Here is a 20,951-nt window from a genome sequence, read left to right as displayed (position 1 = left end):
CTGCCTCGCGGGAGGACTCGCCCGCGCCAGCCCCACCGGCCGCACGGGGACCAGTCCAGCCGCAGCACTGGCTGCACTGGGATGCGGGTGGGAGCACCCTGCCTGTCCTGCCCTCCTTCATCACCCCGTGCAAAGCTGATCTGAACGAATCCACCTGGTTAGACCCCTTGAAAACGCTTATTCAGCGAACACCAGTTGTGCCTGACGTCCCTTTCTTCTGGGAATTCACGCCGCGCGCCCAACGCCGGTTGAAAGCCCTTTGTTAGGCTCAGCCCTCCGCCTGCTCTCCTCGGGGCTTCCCTTGACGCTGCCCAAGGTGTGAGCCGCTTTGCCCAGCCATCCTTGCCTTCGTCCCGCTCCTGCTCCCCTCCACGCCAGCGCCGAGTCACGGCTCATCGCTCCTCACGTGCCATCCACAGCCCTGACGCCGCGCGGCTGAACCGAATGGCTTCTGAGCACTGCCATCCTACACCTATTGCAACGAATCACGTCAGCCCGAGCCGGTTGTCTGCCGGTCGCGGGCGATGCCGGATTGTATCCGACAGACGGCCGCAACGCATGCCGTGTCATCACGGGTCTGGCTGCGATACGGAGCCGGCACCTAACGAGGGGTTACGGCGCTACGCCCCGCGAGGTCTGCAGTCAGGGCTGCTCATCTGAGCGCAGGGACGTGTTGATGGATTTATCACTTCTTTTATAGGACCAAAAATACCCCCCCTCCTTTTTTTTTTTTTTTATGTTTTTTTTTTTTAACTAGCTGTATGGAAATCTTGCCTTTATGTGGAATAGCCAGAGAGGCAATTAGAATATAAAAGGAAATGTTATAAATACGTTATGCAGACTTTTCAATTCCTCGAGGTCTATGACAATGATATTATTTCTGGTGGCTTTCAGCTGATGAAAACTAAGGGGGGCTCATGCTAATGCTCACTAATGAGAGAGCTATTTCTTGAAAACAAGTTTTATGCTGCAAAGCATAACACAGCTCAGAGGGCAAAGGGCAGGTCACTGACATACCAAGAGACTTAACAGAGAGATCGCAGTTGTTCGCACTTTGGGCAAAAGTCACCGAACAACTCACAAAGAATAATGCTATCAGACTTCAGGGGATCCAGGCTGGCATCCTGATTTTGATAAGCTCCATGTCTGCTAATACTGCACATTCTACACATTCAATATTTTCGAATTATTTTTAAAAGACTGAAATTAGCAAAGATGGAAAGAGTCTCTTTTGGTGCCAACTTGAACATTTAAAGAGAAAGCAAAATGGCTAAATCCAAACAAGCCACATGTGGAACCAAGGTCACCCCCAGGTGACATTGCTTCCAAAGGGACAGAAACGGAGGTTGGAGGGCTCAGCACTGACTTGGGCCTGGGAAAGCTGAGCTTGGTTCTCTGCTCTGTAATGCCTCTCGTGCACAGACAGGGAGGAACAAGGCTCCTCCACCATACCAGCTCCATGCGTGTCAGACGGTGCAGGAGCACTGCCGTCCCCCTTGAAAGCCAGGGAGGAGACGAACATGGAAACAGAAGGCAGAAGACCTGGGGGTCATGTAAACCCTTTCGTTATTTTAGCTAAAGCTATGTCTTCTTAAAACCCTGCCTGTTTTTGCCTCCGCTGCTTTTTTGAGGACTGTTGATAAAGGCAAGCGACAGCCTCAATACTGTCGTAATGGTACCAGAAGCACACAGACATCAATAAACACACAGCCGGTGCTGTTGGGTGTCTGAATGCTACGTGTTTCTTGCCTTTCGTGTAGGTACAGACATCAGAAATCCTAACAGCATAACAGCAGAACTTTCAAAAAGGCAGCCAGTGATACCTAGTTGAGAAAACCCTTCTATGAAATCGCCGGTGGCCACAATAGCGAAAAGCCTCCAGTTCTTCAGCTTTGGTAAATAGCAAGGAACTGGGACCAGCAAATTGTTCAGGTATTTAGCAGTCTTGGCTTGCTCACTGCTTGCCCCTGCCCCTCCAACAGCCTGTGCATAGCACATGCAGGTACCTGCAGGAGGTAAGGCTCAGGAGAAGCAATTTCCATTTAACCACGTTTTTTACTCCGAAAAGGATGAAATGAACAGAAAAAATAAGGGGACTGTGATGCAAATGGCAGTGATTTACAGCCCCCCCCTTTTTTTTTGGAGAGATTATGTCAGGCTTTCAGGGCTCTGAATAAGCTACAGGAGCCCAAAGGGAGGGAAAGAAAAAAATAAATCCTTATATCTAAAGCACCAGGGCTCCACACCAGCCCCAAAATCTTGCTTTGACCGCATCACCTGCCTCGGCGGCGGGGTCAGCCTGAAGCTGGAGGTGCATTTCCACCAGCAGCCACCCTGCTGCCGTCCCGGGTGCCGCGGTGCCGGACAGGCGAAGCAGCGTCCCCGCGCTGACGCCTGTCATCCTGTCAGCCCCGACCTCCGGGCTGTCCCCGGCATCCGAGCGCAGCCTCCCCGCACCTCCCCGCTGACTGCGAGCGACTGGTGTCTGGCCGCCTGACCTTCCACAAACGCGATGCAAACAGACAGCCCACCTCAGCTCCATCACTGTCTGCCGCTAATACCGGAGATTGATAGCCACATGGAGTGCTCTCCCTGCTCGACCTTCGTTACTGGGTGGCATATTCTGACTGACAGCCAACCTCCTTCTGGAGAAAGCTGAACTACCCGACGTTTGTGGGTTTTGGTTGTTTTGTTGTTTTTTTTTTACTGTCGAAAAGTGGAATAACTTCCTCTTATGGAGACAATCAAATCAACACTTTCTTGGGTTGGACAGAAAAAAAAAGAAGCCTTTGTTAAACAGAAAGACATCTCCTGACTTGAATCTGCTGGGAGATGCTGTCGGATGCGGTGCTGGGTGCTGTCCCAAGCACGGGCACGTTCCTGCGTCTACAGAACACATGGGAACTTTTCTGCTCTGCAGTGAGCTACACGTCTGCGGGGCAGAGGATGGCCCCCAGCTAGCCCTAAGGTGATGAGCAATGCGTGGACGTGGGAGGTGGGAGAAAGGGACGCAGTGAAAGTGAGCCCAGCTTTACGCACACCCCACAACTGCCCATGAGCACCGCACAGATAAATACTGGCTTCCCTGCGCTCTGCCAGCCAGCTCTCCAGTGCATGATGCAAGTGGCCTAAGCAGCTTTCCGAAAAGAAATCACGACTCTTCCACTTCGCCATTCCGATTTCTATTAGTAGAAATGGAAGACACGGAGTCACATTTTCTCCTGCAGACCCCCTGCGGTTCTTTATGGCTTCCTGGTGGCAGAGGCCAGGAAGCACAGCACCCCGCTGCCTCCACACCAAACTCTTGCCATGTGCGCCCACGGTCCCGGGGAGAAGCGCAATGCTGCAGCCCCACAATGCTCAGGTCCCGACCGAGAGGGAGCACGTCCCTTCAGCTTTCTGGCCTGGAGTCAGCCAACGGCTAAAGACAGCTAAGTCAGGGTGAAGCACATCTTTCTTTTTTTGGAATATTTTAACCAAATTTAACAGCCCAGCTGTCCATTTGGAAGCACCTGGCTGTGTCCCAGTGAGGCACAGCCCCCACCCACAGCTCCAGGGACCAGCACAGGCACAGCACTGGGCTCTGCGCATCCCATGAGGCTGGAAGCAGGACGGATTCGCCAAGCTCTCAGCTCTCCAGCCCCAGTGGGAAGGCATCCCCATGGCACCACCAGATACCTCCTGCCACTGACCCGATGAAGAGGAGGCTGTGGTTGTGCTGGACCCTGTGAAGAGGCACACGGGGTAGCTGTGACCAGCAGCCACCCTCCTCTCCATTACACACTCCCAGAAAGTGGGCTTTGAACCAGGTGGCATCCCCAAAGCAGCCTCCCTCCTGACTATGGATGGGAGCTTTATGGGCGGCCAGGTCTGCGCACAGTCCCCTGAACATGCCGGGAACACACTGGTCCCTGGTGCCTGGGGGACAAGGGCACCCAAAGGCGTCCCAGCAGAGGCTGACCCTGGCTGCTGCCGCCCCGCAGCCTGCCCAGTGTGCTCGGTGACCAAGGAGCCCGGCGCCAGCTACAACGCACTGCTGTGCACTGCGCGCTTCGCTTACCTTTTCGGCTCTGGATTCGGCTGGGATTTGGAATCTTTCCTTTTTTTGGACTCCTTTTTGGAATCCTTTTTTGTCTCCACTTCAGCGGCAGAGGCATGAGACACTTTGCCCCCCTCACCGTCTGCGCTTGGCTGTGACCCGCCAAGCAACTCTGCCATGTGGTGGCTTTGGGGAGTGATTGGGACAGGCGGGGGGAGGCCAGCAGCAAACGTGGAAGAAACAGAAAAAAGCATGAAATAAAAAGCACAAAACAAGACAAAAGGAAAATAAACCAAAGGCAAACAACTGAAATCAAAGAACAATTGGCAAAGAAGGAACAAACGAGCAAAAGAAAGTCATAACTAAAAAAGAAACTAAGGAAGCAAGGACTCGGTTTCCATGACAAGATGTATGAAACTAACTGCAAAGCAAGCAGCAGCCTTGCAACGTGAAACCTGGGCAATGCGTGTCATAAATCAGGGTGCTATTTACCACAGGGCTTATGAAAACACATAATTATTTTATAACACTCCTTTCTTCAGCAGCATTTGCAGGATAGAGAGCAATATCTCCAAGTGTACAGTGCAACTTAGCAGAAAAGACAACAAAACCAAACCAGAAAAAGAAGCTGCAATACATACCACAGCTGTCAACGAAATCAATAGGAAAGGGAAAAGCATAGCTCCGCTCCCTACCACCAAAGATTTGCCACATTTGAGAGAAAGGAATAGGCTGCTTCTGGAACTGGAATTCCTTTGCAACAGCAGCAAGACAAAATTTCCAATTATGCCTAAGCATAATTGCATAATGCCCAAGGCTGACGTCAGGCCGCCTGCCGAAGAGACAGAGGTGCCCGAGGGCTTCGAGCACTTCTGTGCACTGAAGTTTGATACTACTGAAAATTTCACTGCTGCAACTTGTCAGCTCCTCTCACGCAGCAATTAAATCAGCGCAGTATATTGTTTACTTCCATTATATTCAACCCGTGACAGTCACATGTACGTCAACTCTAGTTTGCCCAGAACTGCATCTAGCAGGTGCCTGGGTAAGAAAGTTAAAAACCCCGATTTCTGGATCCCCTACGTGCATTTTTCTTGCTTACATTAAACAAGCCACGAAACAAACAAACAAACCGACTATGCCACTAGAAGCGCTGCTGCCAAACATCCAATGTGAAAACAAATTGGGGACTGTTGTGCATTATCCAAGGAAACCTATATCTGACAAAGTCATCCCTTGCTGGCAGGGAGCTGCTAGCCAAAAATAATTCCTTACCTGTTGCCATGAACATGTGATGCACAAAAGGCAAAGCTGTAGTGAAGTAAGGTGGGGTCAATCATAGCTCCATTTTCTGCGCGCTCTAGCAAATCTCTGAGGTAGCAGAGATGTCTGTGACAGCCTCTCACTCCATTACGTGCACAATACTCATCTAGCACAAAGACCTGGCCAGGACTAAACCAGCCCTGTTTAGAAATAAAGAGACTTGATTTTAAATATAGGTTATTAAATACAAATGCTATCAGCTGTGGAGGTGTAGTGGTCAACTGTTCTAATAAAGAAATACAAACCTAAGGCTACATTAAGGAAAAAGGAGAGAGGTCACTCTTAAACAATACAGTATGCATATCATCACCTAATCACAGCATATACTCAGTGCAACTGTTAACAGAAATACATTATGCTACCATTAACACAAAATGTCATTTAAAATGCTGAAAAGTGAGGCCAGTTCATGTCAGTGTCTAGCAAAAAAAAAAAAAAAGGAAAAAAGAAAAAAAAAGATTCACACCTTTAAAGAGATGACAAAGATTTGATTATTTAAGCAACATGAAACAGTGATCTCATTCTGGGGAAGGGACTGCACATTTGGCCAGGACGGAGAAGAGTGATCTGGGGGAGAACAGGGAGGATTACACTGAACAACGGCTTCTCTTGCATCTGGCACGTAGGCACATCCTGAAGACGGAGGAAGGCAGCTCCACGGCATCACACGGGGACGTTTCACATCGTCCTTGTTGTGTACCCTCGGCGCTGCGCTCTGAGATCGCCCACCAGCCGGCAGGTCAGTGCTCCTTGGTGTCGCAGCAAACATGAGCTCGGCTCACGAGCACGGTTTCTTTACACATCCTGAAACCTCCAACGACTGCTGTCTGTGAGTCCTAAAGGCCTGGTGACACACGGTGCAACGTCCATGCTCCCGAGGAGGACATGGTGCCCTGTGAGGGGACGGCACGGCGCTCCGGCGAGTGTCCCAGGACAGCTGGGGCTGAGCGCGCCTCTGCCTTCAGCGAAGGCGCTAGTGAGAACGAGAATATTCTTGTAGATCGTAGATTTTCAAAATGCTGCAAAACCGTCAATATTTACATGGAAATTTGGGTGCTAAACAATTGCTAAGACGCAGCTCTGGAATGCATCAAGCTGCAAAATCTTTCATCGTTTAATTGAAAAGTTCCTGCAGCGGGCGGGAGAGTAGTTGAGGCAGAGCACTGCCCCTATAGGCAACTTCTTTGCCACCCCATCTGTTACCCCAAATGCTACATCTTAGAAACAACACTGCTGTGAAAGATTAAAATATATTTTCTACCACTCAGATGACACCAAATCTTTTCTAGATGCCAAAATAGCTGCTTTGAAAAGAGTTGAAGAAATATCAATTAAGAGCTCAAAGACATAGAGAAGGATTTGCTCATCCTTATTGGGCCAACTCCAAAACAGATTGAGAAAAGAATTAAAATAATGAGGGGAAAATGATAGATATAGGGAGTAGCTACAGTTCTGGGATCACTGGAAGTGCACATTTCAAAATGAAGACACAGAACAATGCAGATGGGACAGCACTCTGGAAGGCTATTTTTTGGGAGGGGTATATTTGCTTTCACTGCTTTTAGTGATATTTTTGTTTGCTTTTTGGTTAGTGGTATTGTGCTTGATTCTGGACTTCTTTATGTTGCCTGTTTGCTACATCCTTGGACCTCCTCTTCACCTTGTGTCTTTTCACACAAGTCTTTGGTGATTTGGTATGATAAAAATATAGAAATGCTGCAACTGCTCTGAAATAAAAAGATGTGTGCATTTGGTTACTGGGGTAGAAATGAGGTTTAAATTCTTCTATTCACATAATATATATACAAAGGACTTTGTCCTTCCTACAGGGTGAAATCTTGGCACCACTGACATCAGTGGGAAGGCTGGCACTAACTCCCCTGGAGTCAGGCATCAAGCCTGGAGTTTGGGGTGAAGGAAACAGGACGCTACACCTGGTGAGCAGGAGTGCTTCTCATTGCTCCCCTGCACCAGGCTCTGAGAAGTGCTGCTCCTAGGTCGGACAGAAGGGACTGGGGCAAACACTTAAGATCGCTCCCATGGCTCAGCAAAGGGAAGCCTGAGCAGAAGCTCAGAGGTTCACTAATAAACCTCATACCTTGACACCTCATGAGAGCACACCCAAGGAAACTACAAGTAGATTTGGAGCCCAGGAAGACCAGAAGGTTTCCTTTTGCATGGCAGAGGTATGAAATAAAAATCCTGAACAGAGCTACAAAGGAGCCATAAAAACTGCTCCCCATGGACCCAGAAAAGAATTTAAGGTTTGAATAAAAGGCTGTATTCAGACAAATCCCCCACATCTTTAGGCAGATCCTGGCTCTTGATTAAGATTTGCCTGGCACAACCAACTGACAACCAGCCAGTCTGGCAAACGCAACTGATAGTGACGCACGGGGTGTTTCAACCCAACACAGCTAGGTGTAGCTCAGTTTGGGCTCCCAGATGGTCTTCAGTGGCATGGAGAAATGTAGAGGGGACATTGGAAGAAGGCTGTAGAGTGCAGGGAGCTCAGCTGACTGTTTGAGAAGCTGATCTGCATTGAGATGATGCCATGTGCTCCTGGCCCCAGTGGGGAGTGCAGTGGGAGCTTTTCAGCTAGGTAAGGCAAGACTTGGTCAATCACTGGAGATTTTTCCAATGCAAAATGCAGTTTCTGTGAAAACCAGGATTTCTGAGAAAAAAATTTCACTTCTCAATAGCTGTATTTTCTCATTTACCAGGGGAAGAAACAGACAGTATAATTTTGGTAACCTGCTTTCTGGGCCTTTTCATGTGACCCCTTCACGCATCATCTCTGCTAGACCAGGCTCTCCAGAAGACCACCTCTTGGTAAATGCGGTGTGGTGTGATATGAATCCCACAAATACTGACACATCGTGGGAAATACTGCTCCAGTAGGCATCTCGTTGCACAAGCCAAATGCTGGCAGTAGGTTGGGATGTCTTGGGAAGAGTTGAAGGGCAGTCTCAGAAATAACACGAGTGTCCAAGCAGAAATCCATGCATGTGTGGGGTTGGTATTAAGCTGGAAGAGCTGCACACTCCTTCCCGATCAGAAAGTCCAGGAAGAGCTGTGAAAGCAATTGTGCATTCAGCTTGAGGATGATGGGCAAGAGCCTCGGAAAGCAATGCCGACGACGCTCTTCCCCTTTCCCAGCACGGTGCTCTCTGCCAGCAAACATCACTTCTGCACTAGCTGAGATTAGTCAGACAGCCTGTTTGTTTTCATAGGGATGCCTGGCTCAGCCAGCGAGTGGGCTCACAATAACATTGTTTAACCTGGTTCCACGGAAAGGAGGCAAAGCTGAGCTATTCTCTGTGTCAGGGTAAGCCACCGTGTCTGGCTAAGTCTTCCCTGGCACTTCCATGTCCGCAGCAGAAAATAAGACGTGTGACAAGACAAAACTCTTCAGGACCTTGCATGTGAACATCCTGTAGGAAGAATAACAATCGCCCAGCAGCACACAGAGGGGACAAGGCAGGCTTACCACAGGCTCCCAGCTCATACAGGCAAGCCAGCACAAGGGTATCACCAGCTTCCCACAAGCACCTCAAGAGCAGAGGGGTTGCACTCAACTTGCAGTTGCACTCAAATTTTGTGGTCAGTCTGATTTAGCTTCAAAATTAGGACAAAACCATACTAAAATAGATTAAAGAAGCAGGTGAGATCCAAGAGGCGGTGAGCACAGCCCATTATTCTCTTCTTCACAACACTCTGTAATGGGTGATTTGAAAGAAGACGGTTAATTGGTGATGCTCTGCTCTGAGGAGGCACAAATCTTGGTGCTGAGGGGAGCTCCTTCACTCCAGTAGTTTCTAGCAAGGGTCTAAACATCTTGATCACAAGCAGAAGTATGGCTGGTGGGTGTCTTGAAGAGAAACATTATTAATAATTTCCAGTGGCGGCCTCGTGACTCTCCTTCAGCCATGACTTTAATTCAAAGGCCTCAGCTCTCCCACCAGGCCCGAGGCTGCACAGAGACACACCAGCTGCAAGCCAACCTGTCAGGCATGCATGGATGGGGATGGTCTTCCTAGTGCCAGCCATGCGTGGGAAGCAGAAGCCGCATGCCAAACCCATTGCCTGCTGGAGCAAAGACCTCGATGGAACCGGTGAGAAACTCGTGGCAGGTCAGCCAATGCTCCCACCGAGCCTACTTGTAGCACCTGGGGATCTGCAGGTCAGGTGCACACTGCAGCCTTCCCCCAGCCCATCCTTACCTCAGGGGACATCCACAACCGCTCCTCCTTGCCCTGCCTCTCACTAGGAAGGTGATAACTCACTGCTGCTGCTGGCATTTACGGGATCTTTCTGAGATCAACCCTTGTGTGCGGTGCAAGGAGCTGAGCAGATGGGAGGAGCACCTGATGGAGGGGCACTTGGAGGACGAGGTTGGAGCCTGACAGGCTTACTGGCTCAGCTGAGTTCTCATTTTGCTGCTTTTAATGTAAAGCCACTCAACTGGGCCAGCTCCAGGAACTGCACAGCTGGCAAAAGGTGGAGACTACTGGCACGGGGTGGTCCTTCTGCTGAAGAAGCCAGTGATGACACCCCAGTGTGGAGATTTCTGTGCAGCATGAGGAGGGCAGCAGGTCGGGATCTGTCCCACGCCTTTCAGGCCTCATCCAACCCCTCTATAAAGGTTTCAACCTGTTATTTTCTCAAAGACTAGGAGTTTCTTCATTCTTCTCACCAAAACCACTGGAAATTCATCGTTCAACTTGTAGTGGTGAAGGTTATTTGTCATTTAAATCCTCACACTGCCTTGCAGCCCCCAAGCACTGCATCCCAGCCAAAGACTACAAGCTTTCCTGGAGCACCTCAGTGCCACCAACATACAGAGCACGTTGTATGGCAGTGGCCTGAGAGCTGTGACCTGTGCTCATGGAATAATCAGGATGGGCATGCGACTGCGTGAGCAAGGACTGACCGCTGGATCCCTGCAGTTATCCACCTAGTCCCACCTGTTACCTGCTCAGGATCCCTGCCCATACACAGACACAAAGCTGGGCCATGGTTATTCCTGTAGTGACTCCACTAACATGGGAGGTGGTACCAGACCTTCATCTTTCCCCTGCAATTTCATCCATAAGACTCTGGAAGGCAGCATGGGAAGCTGCAAAACACTGCTTCTGCTCTCTACTGCACGTCCCCACACAGGAGTTTGTCTTTGCAGGAGGAAACATTTTAAACATTGCAAACAGAAACGATAAAGACAGTGCTACTGGAGAAGAACAGCAGTCAGATCACTGGAGGTAGCCTCCCAAAAAGAAAATACCTCTGGCCCAAATTCAAACCTGGTGTAAACAGAAGTCAATCTTCCAGCAACAGGGGGATTAGCCCCCACTCGCACTAGCTTTGACTTTGCTGCTTGGTGTTTATATCACTAGAGACCAAAGAATATACTTGCCAGACAAGAATAGGAATCATTAAGTCTGTGGTCCAAAGTGAGGCGCTGAACCATCTCAAAGAGTGAAGCGTGGTCAAAGTTACAGGGATTGGAAGAGATAAATTCATCCATGCCATGCTTTTGAGCTCTATCTGCATCTGTTCATTTATACATATAGAGAAAGACACCATTTAGAGAGATATAACATATTTCAGTTGACAAATACAACAGAAAAATATACAGTATGAAGCATGAAAGCTAAATATCTCTTCTTCCCTACATTGCCATTAACATTTCTCTTTGCAGGCTACATATACGATCTTCACCTCCCATTGTCAACTTGCATCAGTTATGGACGATCTTATTGCATTTAGGCAAAAGATTTTAGAATTAACATCGTGTCAACGGCTCGTTATAGTGCATTTATTCTGTACTTAAAACCAGAACACAAACCAAATAACTTACTCTGTATCTTACAATGCGCTATCAGTTAACAGAGTTTTGGCTCACAGAAGTAAATTAGTTCCTATTTAGTTAGTTGTGGTTAATTATAATAGATTCTGCCATTCTAGTGAAGTTATAGCTGTAGCATTTTTTCTCTAAATTTACTAGGTTTTCTAGGTATCAAAACATTTACATTGTTCTTTTTCCAAATGCCAATGTTTGCCTCCCAGGGCAATTTTTTCTAACGGCAACTTTAAATGCTACCTCCAAGAAATAAAAAGACACTCTTTTAAGCATTGCTAATAAGTTAAATTGATGTGTAGTTCGTTATCACTGAGGAGGTAACCTGATAGCACGCTGGAGCTGCCAGTCATCCTGACAGGGACACGATTTCCTCTGCTTGGATTACGAGCTGCCATTTTTTTTGTGAATTAACAGCCTCACCGTATTCACACATCTCTGCTTTGGGTGACGTTTACAGGCACTAACTCCTAGGGGCTAATTAATTAATCTCAACATGGTTAACTAAAAATACACCAAATTCACCGGTTGAAATGAAGCCGCCGATGCAGCCTGGGTGCGGCCAGCCGGGACCCCGCTGGGAGCAGGCTTTGTTCCACCAGCGACCGGGGAATTAAAAGACACCTTTCACTCGGTTTTGTCCGTGCTCAGCTTCCTACTATATGGGTTCTTGCCAAATCCTCGACAAATAGAATGGGATTTAAATCCTTCCCCTGTTTATAGCCTCCTAGGGGAACTGGGTGGCCTTGAAACAATGTGGCTGAAAGGACACAAAAATGCAGTTTTCTGCAGTAGTACTAAAAGGTAACTGTATTTGTTTTAAAACAAAATCGCTCTTTACCAGAAGAAACAGAAATCCTTAATTAAAAAGAAAAGAATAAAAGGAGCTTTAAATGATAATGAGATAGCATTCTTTTATGTATGTTTTATTTAACTATTTATATTAATCTGTGAAGGATGGCATGGCTTCCTAATACCTCGTTCATGTCTGTGCTCTCACATATTGCTGATCATTGAAAGCAATCTTTGCATTTTCTGTATAGTCTGTCGTTAGCTATATACAAACTATATAAATAACATCACCCACTGGAAGGAAATCAGACAAATTAAAACATGTAACATTTCAATTAGCTGCTAGCAATACTTAATTCAGCAGTGGCTGGCAATTTTCCTCATTAAAACCCTGCTGAATAAACGCTGTGTATTTTATTTTTTTTTAAAACAGGTTCTACACTTTTTGAGGGTCCTTTCCTCTCTGTCGCTTCATGTAATGGCTCCTGCCTGCCTCCCCTCTGCCTCTCTCCCTCCGGTCCCAAATCCCCCCCTCTGCCTCCGCCGGCGGCTCCGTGCATTCAGTGCAGGGACAGGAAAGCAGCCGGCGGTGCCGAGCGAGATGGCAGCAGCAGGGCTGGCTCTGGGGACGGGGAGAATCTCCCTGGCCACAGCATCACCTCTACGGCACAGACAGTCTCTGGCACCCTTGGGTGGAAGGCATGAAGCCCACCCAGCCCCGGGTCTCGCAGCAGCAGGCCGCATCCTGCCCGTTTCGACAGCTTTCTGCCCGTTATCTCTGCCCCTTTGGGCCAGGATCGATCTGATGGAGCTCCCAAAGAGTTCGTCTCTGCTGCTCCTGAGTCCATCCCTAGCGCCCACAAAATGCTTTAGCAGATATTAAAAATAGCCTGATAATGGATTGTTGCTCTCCCGGGTTCCTCTGAGTTGACTGCAAGCTGACAAATTGGCTGGAGGCCTTAATTTGCCAGCTTCACTCAGAGATTTTATTACTTTTCAATTAGGAGCCCTGATACACTGTCAATCCTCTTGCTCTGCAAGCAAGGCTCTGCGATTTGAGTAAATCAGCTGGAAACGTGAAGAGTCCCCTAGCCCTTTAGCTGGTGAACTTCTCTGAGCAGATGTGTGAGGAAGCATGTTGGAAATGATTTTTTTTAACTCCAAACTAATCAACTTTCCCCACTTTGTGCTCTCAGAAGAAGGCGGACACGGAGCACACCTCTGGGTGTGTGAGTAGGCCGAAGCTCTGTGGTGCTGGTGGAGCAGAGGCTCTGGCTTGTGCTTGCTAAAATCTCTCTGCTCAGGGCAGGAGCATGGAAAATTTCTGGCAATTGCTAAGAACTGGCAGAGCACTTGACTGGCCTTCACAACTGCCCACGCTCAGGGGAAATTTTACTTGTGGGCATCACCGTGTTGGATGCCTGCTGGAAAATCCCTTTTCCCAAACCTCCCCATCTCAGAACAACCACGGAAGAGGGAAGTAGCAGGCATGGCACCGCATGAGCCTGCAACACCAAAATGCTTTTCAAGGAAATATGAGCAAGAACTCTGCTCAGTTGGTGATTTAAAGTGTGGTTTTCTGACATAAAAAGGAAGACAAACAGCTGCAGTTCCCCCCACACCGGCCCAGTGCCACAGATCCCGTGTCTCCAAACCAACTGGGATAAACCAGGCGTGGCTGGAACTAGAGCTATCTCCACAGGACGATGACACACACATGTATTTCTCTTCAATGTCACACCTGCACTGGTCTAGAGGCTTAAAATTCTTAAGAATAGCTAGGAGAAGGTTAAAAAAGGACAGCACTACACTAAACTTAGCTTCTCTTAATTATTAGAAGATAAACACATAATTTGTAATTTATTTTTGCATTTTGATTTTTCTAAGGGACTCACTTTTAAAAATGAAATTTAAATATCAAATAGGTACCAAATTAGGTACCAAAAATAGGCATCAATTTAGGTACCAAAAACATTAAACTTCCTAGAAAACACAAAAAGACAAGGATAGATCTAAATATATTGTTCCTCTACTCCAGACAGCTGATCTGTGATTTAAAATAATCCTGACATCTGCATATAAAATTTTATCTATAATTGTCCTCTTTCAAAATGGTTTGCCCAGTCTCATGATATTTTAAATAAAGTACAAAGTGCGAGTGGCTAATATTCGTACCCAAATTGTACAGCTAATTTGTAAGTACTTTAAATTAATTGTTTCAGTCAAATACAGCTGCTTTTTTGACCCTGTTCTGTTATTCCAGTCAAAAAGAAAGGAGAGACCAAAGAAAGAAAGTTATATGATGCTCCAGTAACTTACAATCCCTTTCCAAGGTGCCGTGCCAAGCTAGCTGGTGCTTCTTTGTTCAGGCCCCAGACAAAATGCTGCTGCAGGCCTCCAGAAGTTATCTTACATATTTAGACAAGCTGCACACAAGTGCAGCTGAAAGGTGTTCGATGGTGGTCTCAGAAGGGAGGCTGCGAGGAGAGGTAAATTGGCAGCACAGACTCCACAAACCTTTCTTCTTGAAAACTACAGACTCCGGCCTTTTGTGCAACACTCGGGGGCTTACATTATTGTCTGCTCTTAACTACTGCCTTTTTCATTTTGTTCATCTTTATCCAGTTTGCGTTTTCCACTGACTCCATTAACTAGCCCTCCGCCAAACACGCACCCTGTGCAAGTGTTTGAAATCAGACCCTTCAAGGTTTGCCAGTGTCGGGAACACAAAGACTGCAACAACAACAACAACAACAACAATGAACAACAAAGGACTGTCCCACCATTTTGTCCTACGTCCTCTCTTCCTCTTTATCTAGCTGTTGTTTAAAAAGGAAGAGACAAAACGGTCAAATATCTCATTCTTGTTTTTTTGTCTGTTTGTTTGCTAGTTTGTTTTTAAATGTATTTCACTGCTCTCTGCATTTCTTTGGCTAGAGTAATAATTTTGGCAGATTTTGCTCTGCGAGTGATGAAGTTAATGTTGGGGGACAAGCTCCATAAAAGAATTCTTGTTATAAAAGGCTGTAGGTAGCCATTTTATTGTAAGAATTTTTTACTCCAGATTTCTTTCTTTTCGTTAATGAATGACTTTTAGTACCAAAGGCAACTTAAAAATCCAGTAAATTTTACGACGTTTGTTTATTAAAACAAAAAACAAAACAAAAAAAAAATAAAACCAAAACCAAACAAGTGTAAATTAAAAGGTGACTTTGTATCTTACTCATCTGGAAAATGTGTGCTTGTCATATCTGCTTGACATTACAAGAATGAAGATGTGGTTTGGACAGTAACAAACAATGACACTAGTCAACCTCATCAGGAGACATGAAATAAAGGAATGACAATGATTGATGGCAGCTATTCATTTACAGATACGTCTAGAAAAGTCTTCACTGGCATGGTCGGGCAAGTGGGAGAAGTTCTCCCGTCCCGGGGGCGAGGGGTGGCGGCGTGCCCACCCTCGACTGGGTGCTCTAAGGGGCGGTGAGGTCCCCTCGTGCTCTGGCTGCCTGCACAGGGCTAGCTACACGCTCGGGCTGCAACTTGTGAAAGACATTCGGAGGGGAAGAGCTTGGAACCTCGTTTTGTTTGGCCGTGTGGAGCGAGAGGCTTTACGAGCAGATAGCGGTGTTCTGGGGGAAAGATAACGTGCTGGGCTTCAACATGCCAAGAGCGTTGCTTACGAGCGAGCTGCTGGCAATGACGGCTGGTGACTTACCCGTCCCCTCCTCGGGTGCACCGTGGCACTGCCACGGCCGAAAGGGGACCATGCGTGTCCCAGGCTGCGCCCCCTGCGCACAGCACGGCGAGCGGCATCGCGGCGAGCAGCATCACGGGGAGCTGCATCGCGGGGAGCTGCATCCCAGCGCCGCCCTGCCAGCAGCCCCGGCTCTCAGCCGGCTCAGCTCGCCCCTCAGCTGGGTGCCTACGGCCTCCTCTTTCATTTTGTTCCGACTTAGAAGGTAGCTTGAGATTTAATCGGCTGCTTGTTCCTTTGTTTTATTGCTTTTCCCCTGCTGCAAACCAATTCCTTCCTGCTCGAGTTGCACTTTTAAGAAACGGTTAAGAATTCCCCTGTATATCACCAGACACACTGTGCACTGAACTGAAACCTACGTTACCTGACGTTTGGTAGTTAAATGAGTAAGAATTTGTACTACGCACTTATATAATTCCTCATGTAGTAAGTTAAAAGCACATTTTTAGAACAGCTATTTATAATAGAGAGCATTGTTTTGCAGCTTTTTTATAACTATTTAAAAATATTTTGAATTGGATGACTGTGGAACCCTGCGAATTTATATTTCATAAGTTAGAGCCCCATGCTTCTTACAGCATGTTGAAGTGATTTACAGGCTATATTTCAAATTCATGCAAGTTGTGTGAGAACTGAAGTAACATTTTAATTCTGCATTCCTGCAATGAAGCCTCTGCAAGTTGACAATACAGAAGACACAGCAGCGTTCTCATGATATCTCTATCTATCTAACAAAAATAAAGCAATTAAAGCACAAAAACAATAAAAAAATCTAACAGGATAGCAATGCATTGTAGTGCAAATACATGTAATGTTGCCAGACCCAAGTTCATTCATTCGTTCACTCTTTCTTTCTTTCTTTCAAAGTGGCAAAAATCTGTATTTCCATCAAATTAAACTTTTTGCGGTAAAGTCTGGTAAGAATCCTCTTTGGAAATCCAAACATTTGAGAAAAGAAAAAAGAAAGAAAAAAGGAAGTGTCTGCTGAGAAGGAATTCTGCCTGCTACCCAGGGGTATAGTTACACACACGCACATACTCACACACAGAAAAAAAAAAAGAAGAAAAAGAAACAAAAGGCGAAAGGAGAAAAAAAGGAGTCTCGATTGATGGCCAGGAGGGATGACACCACCTGTTCCTTCTCATAATTGCATTCAGATACTCTGGATACATATTTGCCAGCTCTCATGACCCACTGATGCTATTCCCTCCTAAGGAAAGCAGGCACTCACCAGGTATTAGAGAAGCAAGCTTTTGGCACCAATAGAGGATTTGTGTATTTAAGTATGTGTTTACGCCTGAACAAAGACTAAAGGGAAGCTCTTTTACAGCACGAGTTTGTGCTTTTAGCTTTTCGAAAGCAGGTGTCCCAGTAGGTAAAGGTAACGATACAGGACAAAATAGTATTTCCTCTGCCTTATCCTTTAGCAAACGTTGCTTTGATTGCTGGCTGAGACCCCGAATAAAAGATGTTTTTACAATTATCTGGGGGAGCAGCAGCAGCCCCTCCGTGCCTGACGTATTTCGCTGCCAAAATCATCCCCTGCTGTGTTGACGTGAGAGGAAACTACCAAACCTGGGTGACTCAGGCTTGCTCTCACAAGGCATGCGTGCAGGCGGAGGGGCATTTTTTGGCTTCTGTGGAGTCCTGCACCTTGTCTAGACCTTGTCGGGCCTCCTGCCCTACCTTGCTAGGCTTTGAGGAGTCCGTGGTTAGCCCCGCACGCTGGTGCGCTGCACCAAGCTTGGCATCGGAACGGAAGGAAAGGAAATTGTGAGAGTGCAAAATGATCTGTTTTCAGGCAGTAAGCAGTCAACTAGATGTAAATTCCATGAAACAAAAGAAGGTATTATTTACAGTTTTATTGTGATGTTAATTGATATTTACATCTCGGAATGAAAAATAGAAATGTTAATGATTGGCTTTACTAAGAGGATCACTTGATGCCAATGTGAAAGCCAGGGAGAGAAGGCAATTATGCAAACATCACATGCATCCTAATTTCAGTATGGAAACTTACATTTCAAACCTAAATTCAGGAAAATAACATGGAAAGTTTGTACTACAAAATCTAAACATGAGAAAGATTTAAGAGAAGAAAAAGCACATTGCATATGTCAGATAATCTAGTCTGATTATCTGAGCTGTGCTAGCTACAGGGAAGCACTTACCCTTGAGTCCAGCTAGAAGTTAGCAGGGTAAGAAGGAACAAACCAGAATAACATAAAGACTAGCAACAAGGCTCAGGAAAGCAGACAGGAGCCCTAACCTAGCAGCTAAATATTTGGGTTCAAGCAAAGAATGAAAAAGAAACTTAAAGAAAACCAAACCAACCAAAAATAAAACACAGCTGAAAAATTTCTTATGAAGCTCAATAAACCTAGCTACTTATTATGGGGGAACAAATCATTAAAAATTCGCAAAACAACCAACTCTTTGTATATGGTGTATATGGTCATTAAATATAAACAGACATTAAAAATGAAATATAACCACAAGTGATAGGTAAGACAATTACTGACCAATCTTCAATGTTAAAAAGAAAACGGTTTCAAAAAAAAATGAATGTTGAGCATGTTTGGGAATTTTGTTCAATGCATCACTAACACAGAACGAACAAAGATTGGTGCTTTCAGACAAGTGACCACTTTTATGAAGCTTAAATATTGCCAAAAGGTGTAGTATGTATTGGCAGCATTATTGACCATAATACTGTGCATGATTTCAACAGTAAACAAGAACAGTTTTTTTTTTTCTTTTATAATGCAAATATTGGAGAAAAGCACAACTTTGCGGTAATGGATTTTTTCTTTCAAATTGTAGCAAAATAAAAAAGCAAAACTTTTCACTCTAACAGGGATTGTTCACCCACATAAAAAGGACTGTAGTCATACAAAAATTAATGAATAGCAGGATCTATTTTTTCAGTACTTCAAACGCAAATAAAATATATTCCACCCTTGTTCGGAGCTGTCTGCTTACTTCCAAGACAAGTGTTGCTATCGGATGCCTGATGAGAATTTCAGCAGTGCTCTGAGTTTGTCTTTACTAATTCAAATGAGGCGGGAACCTCATGAATTCACTATTGCTCCCAGGTTTCTCAAACAGCAAAATACGTTCTTCTCAAGTTTGTTTAACAGACAGCTCCATTACAGGAGTGGAAGGCTGGATTTTCTCTGCATGTGCATGCATGCGCATGTGCCATCTCGGACTGCTACAACATGAATGCTAGGACAACGGTTACTCATCAAACTGCTTAACATTTACTTCTTTGCAAATCCTTCATTTATCACAGCCTCTAATAAGCACAAAAATATGACACATATAAAGATAAACGAAATGTCTTGCAAAAGTCCTTACCTTTCTGCAGGTCGAAAAATAAAAATAATTTAAAGAAAACAAAAACAAAAAACAAAACCAACAAAAAACAGTAACAAACCAAGACCCTTTAAAAATGCAATACTTGATAAGATTGAATTTCAAGACTGAAGGAGCTGAGATGTGTATTTGTGTATTTAAGACTCGTGATAAGCCATCATGTGTGGCATGCATGATTCACTTCTGCTGCTTCTTATTAAACTGCTGTGCCCAATGACTTTTTTCAATGAGTATCGCTGCATACATACATTAAAATATGAAAAACGAGCAGGCCTTGCTGTTGAGATGAAGGGAGACTGCGGCATGCATCCCTCCTTCTCCTGCAGGATGAAGACTTGGTGCACCAAGAGGTTCCACAGGGATCCTGATCCCAGGCAGGAGGAGGAAGGAATACTGAGGAACAAATGCACTATTTGCATGGCCTGGGGGCTGCTGAAGAAGCAAGTAATGACCAGGGTGAGGAGCTGAGTGGTTTCCATGCTTTGTGGCACAACACAGCTGGAAGGGCTTCCCAGCAAAAAGGGGAGCCTGAAGCCACCCAGCTTGTGAGGAAGACACATTGCTGATGGAAAGAGGCAATGAAGAGGCTGAATGATCTGGATTTGGAGCTGCTATCGAGTGAGGGAAACAGGTCAGATCCTGACCCCCAGATGCCCTGCAGGTCCAGGGGTGAAATCTCCCAGGGAACCTAAGTCTGGGTTTGGCTCTCCTCACTCACACAGCACTTGGCTGTGCAGGGTGACAACACCTCATGGCCCTGAGCACCTCCTTTCCTCCCCCAAAATCCTGGCAGGCTTTTTTCTGTGGGTGCTGCCAGGCAATTACCATGTGTCTGGGAAAGAGGACTCCTCTCTTCACCCAGGAGACCCCACATATGGGTCTGGCAAAATGAAAACTCCATAAACTCCAGCACAAAGTGCCTGGTATTTCCTACAACTTTTTGACTCAACATTTTGGGTAGAGGTAAACACAGCCCACTTGTAGGAAGCCAATGCCTACCTCCCATCTTGGCTTTCTGAGAGGCGTTCTTCCCCCCTGATCCCAATCCTTTACACCTTTTGCCCCCCCCAAACCAGTTACTTGAATGGGATGAACAGGATGAGGGGCACTGAAATGGAAACACTGTCTATGTGTCTACCAAGCTGCATCATGCTACATCCTCATTCACAGCAGCAGCAACACGGGGCAGACAGAAGTCCAAAATAAGCAGGCATGTGGAGGACACACACACAAAAAGGGCAAACAGCTGTTTTCTGCTGTAAACTTGATTGTATAGATATATGTCTTGCATTGTTATTATAAAAAATATTGACATGAAGAAGTTAAACCCATAAAAAGATGCTTTAATATTTGTAAGTCAGGGGTAGATTTTCTGGGTTCCTTATAACAACGGATTAAGAATCGTAACAGCCTCATAGTGACTATTTTAACTGTTAAAATCTGATCTAATTAGAATTTACTAATATTTGCACTTTTCCTTATTTTAATTCTATTTTATCATACTAATTCCTCACTTTTGCTGAAATGAATGAGAACTGCTGTATGTTACACCACAAAGGGATGTGAGATGTGCTATCAAGGTACCATCAAAAAAAAAATGAGCAAAGAGAACACTACATTTTCAAGACAAAAGAAATTGGTCTAAATTTGAAATTAACAGAACTGGGTATAACTGCACAGGACATGCTGCATAACTACAACTTAAAAGATGATTGCTTTAAATTCACATCTAACTGGCCTGCAAAGCAACCTGTTAAAAATACCATATGTTTTCCTACAGTTGAATATTCAACAGTAGACCT

The 20,951-nt window shown here is 45.8% G+C and overlaps 1 protein-coding gene across 7 annotated transcripts in view; it reads right to left on the bottom strand.

The window, feature by feature from the left end:
* Positions 1–20,951, bottom strand: part of CADPS (calcium dependent secretion activator) — a 196,481-nt gene that overhangs the window by 70,488 nt on the left and 105,042 nt on the right. For all 7 annotated transcript variants that reach the window (XM_072044196.1, XM_072044199.1, XM_072044197.1 and 4 more), the window contains exons 12-13: positions 10,776–10,912; positions 5,315–5,502 (exon numbers count right to left, since the gene is read on the bottom strand). In XM_072044196.1, coding sequence (XP_071900297.1) covers positions 5,315–5,502; positions 10,776–10,912 — 325 coding nt within the window. The remainder of the gene's footprint in view (positions 1–5,314; positions 5,503–10,775; positions 10,913–20,951) is intronic.

The sequence above is a fragment of the Anas platyrhynchos genome, chromosome 13 (genome assembly GCF_047663525.1).
Source record: "Anas platyrhynchos isolate ZD024472 breed Pekin duck chromosome 13, IASCAAS_PekinDuck_T2T, whole genome shotgun sequence".
Lineage (NCBI taxonomy): Eukaryota > Metazoa > Chordata > Aves > Anseriformes > Anatidae > Anas > Anas platyrhynchos.
Note: the sequence above shows the minus strand (reverse complement) of the source record. Positions and strands in the feature narration are given on the sequence as shown.